The sequence below is a fragment of the Lolium rigidum genome, chromosome 3 (genome assembly GCF_022539505.1).
Source record: "Lolium rigidum isolate FL_2022 chromosome 3, APGP_CSIRO_Lrig_0.1, whole genome shotgun sequence".
In the NCBI taxonomy this organism is placed as follows: Eukaryota; Viridiplantae; Streptophyta; class Magnoliopsida; order Poales; family Poaceae; genus Lolium; species Lolium rigidum.
Genome location: NC_061510.1, coordinates 399,651,903 through 399,654,476, shown reverse-complemented (window position 1 = coordinate 399,654,476; position 2,574 = coordinate 399,651,903). Strand labels below are relative to the sequence as shown.

At 54.4% G+C, this 2,574-nt stretch overlaps 1 protein-coding gene across 1 annotated transcript; it reads right to left on the bottom strand.

Moving 5' to 3' along the window:
• Positions 1–493: 493 nt before the first annotated feature.
• LOC124697744 (putative serpin-Z8) lies at positions 494–1,872 on the bottom strand. The gene is made up of 3 exons (XM_047230290.1): positions 1,765–1,872; positions 1,164–1,689; positions 494–1,053 (listed from the first exon to the last, which is right to left on the bottom strand). The coding sequence occupies exons 1-3, from the start codon at positions 1,870–1,872 to the stop codon at positions 494–496; spliced, it is 1,194 nt and encodes a 397-aa protein (XP_047086246.1).
• Positions 1,873–2,574: the final 702 nt, after the last annotated feature.

Below are 2,574 nucleotides of genomic sequence, written 5' to 3'. Positions count from 1 at the left end.
CTCCAGCCATGCCCCCGGGAAGGCCCCCATGACCCATTTTTTTCATCTGGATGGACGAAAATGGCCCAGTCACGATCCCAAGCTTCTCGTTTTCGTCCGGATTTAGGTCTAAATCCGTCCGGACTCCCCAGGCCATCCTCGGTTCCCCAGGGTGCTGCCGGGGACTTTGGACCGTGCTCTGGCCCGCGTGTTACTGAAAAGTAGCAAAAAACTAGCCCAAAGACGGCTGGAAAATCGTTGCTCCCCATGTCAAAAATAGGTCCAATCCGGACCAATTTTCATCCGGATTGTGCCCGGGGGGGCTTCCAACGGCTGGAGATGCTCTTACTATTCGAAAGAGTTGTTCATTCAATAGTTTAGTGTTAAATATAGTAGAATAAAATGATACTTATATGTAAAAGTAATGCTGCTTCCACTGTACTAATTATTAGAACTTGGTGGCAATCCCACGAACATTGTGCTGGTAAAATCAAAGTCACGAGTTTGAGATGGCCTAGTTCTCTATCGACGGATCTAGGATGTGCCCTGCAAATATAACTGCGCCGGTCACCTCCTCCACTATGAAGTATACAAAGGGATGGTCAGCTACAAAATCCACCCCAGGAGGTGGCGACTCCGGCATATCACATCCATACTCAAAATCTGTAAAGGTGACTGCCGCTGCTTCGGTGCCTTCTTCGTTTACCTCGATGACCGCCGTGTGGATGATGTCATTCAAAAACGTCGGCAAGCCAGATTCATCGGGCTCTACCATGTCAGACAGATCGGCTTGATCACCGAACGGCAATTTAAGCCCTAGCTTCTCAAGAATAGTGACGACGCTGCTTTCGAAGGACAACTTAAACTTGGGCACCCGGAATTCGTCAACTTCGACCTTCTCCTTGGGCAGGTGTTCGTGTAGGAAGCCAGGCTGTGATGCTATCATGTCAACTAGGTTCGGCAAGCCATCATGGTCATCTGGAAGGAAGATACACATAGAGAACTTCGTGCGCTTGTTACGACCAGAGGACATCCTCATCCTCTTACGCTTCTTACGATTAGAGGATACATAGCCTGTCAACATGTCAGCATAACAGAATGATGTCATATATATAATCGGAGAACCCATAGTGTGGGATAACAGGCAAGATTGAAAGGATCAACACACTAGCCAAACGGATTACCTTGAGGTACTGCCATCTCATACCGGAGTTTGAGCACCTTGAACCCATCATGCACGGCGATGTACTGGGACGACAGGCTCTTCATGAATGGCGTGTCGACGGTGCTACCATCCAGCCGGTAGAAAAGCTTGTCCTTGGTGCGCTTCTCGTTGAAGGGATTAACCCACTTGCCCTTGAAGTATACGGCGTTGCCGAGCACGACGCGGGTGAGCGGCGTGATTGATCCCGGACCAAAGACGGAACCGATCAGGTTGCTCGTGGCCTCTGCGACCCAGGCGTTGATCTGGCCCCGTGCCGCCTCCGGGTTGCTGATGAAGTCGACGCTGCTGGCCTCGGCGTTGAACTTGTCCACGACGGTGCGGCGGTAGGCGGCCTTCAGCGGGCACGTGAGCTCGCTCCAGACGCCGCACGCGAACGCGATGCGTGGACCGCCGGCGCCGGACTCGTCCTTGAGCGCGGTCTCGACGACGCCGGCGACGGACTCCTCGAGCTCGCCGCGTGACCGCGCGCCCACCACGCGGAGGATCTCGTCCAGGGTGCCGCCCCGGGCGCCGGCGGCCAGGAGCGCCAGCGCGGCGTAGATGGACAGCGGGGAGAACACGAGGTTGCTGTCCGCGTTCTCCTCGGCCAGGCACCTCGCGAGGCCGGCAGAGAGCGCCGCCAGGCCGCCAATGTCGGCCTGCGCCGTCGGCTTCCTCGGCACTTCCATCGCTGGCTCTCGAGACAGAGAAGAAAATCTGGTCGAGAAACGATGATGTGTTCTTTTGCTTGATGTATATAGTGCACGCTAAGAGGATCGGCTTTACTTATGGATTGCTAGAGACCTTACGAGCTGCGAGTCGTTTCTAATTTGGTAACCGCCGATCTAGAATCCGTTGTTGGATGCCTGAAAAAAAGAAGTGCAAACTTGGTCGGTACTCTGCCTAGCCTGAAAAAAGAGAGCACTTGTTGCTAGTAGTAATAACTAGGAAAACAAGTCTAGTTATTCTGCCCGTCGTCTCCGAGTCCGACCTCGCATCATATTCACTCTTATATATACACCCGCCCTGCTACAGCTGCAGAATCACATTTAGGTTTAGGTCTGTTGCAGATCGATCGGGAACCCGTGCACACGTACTACGACGACCATGGACAAGAACAAGGCAGTCGGCGACAACGAGGGGTTCACCGACAAGCAGCGGGTGGAGTTCTGGATACGGGAAATAGAAGCGGGCAGGGAGCAGCTGTTCATCGATACCATCTTGCGGAGCGGCACGAAGGATCGACCCAAGCCGTGCTTCTGCCGCAATCCGCCGTCAGCTAACAAGCCGGGCCCGCCGCCGCCGCCGCCGGAAAACGGGTTCAGCCTCGTCACGGTGCTAGCGCTGTACGCGCCGGTACCGCAGGCGTCTCGCGATCAGCTGAATAACAT

Bases quoted from the DNA above. Each gene is read 5' to 3' on its own strand.
- LOC124697744 (XM_047230290.1), bottom strand. From the start codon at position 1,872: ATGGAAGTGCCGAGGAAGCCGACGGCGCAGGCCGACATTGGCGGCCTG. The intron at 1,690-1,764 runs GTGTTCTCCCCG...ACCCTGGACGAG, and splicing joins AGAACGCGGACAGCAACCTC to ATCCTCCGCGTGGTGGGCGC. The intron at 1,054-1,163 runs GTAATCCGTTTG...ACATGTTGACAG, and splicing joins TGAGATGGCAGTACCTCAAG to GCTATGTATCCTCTAATCGT.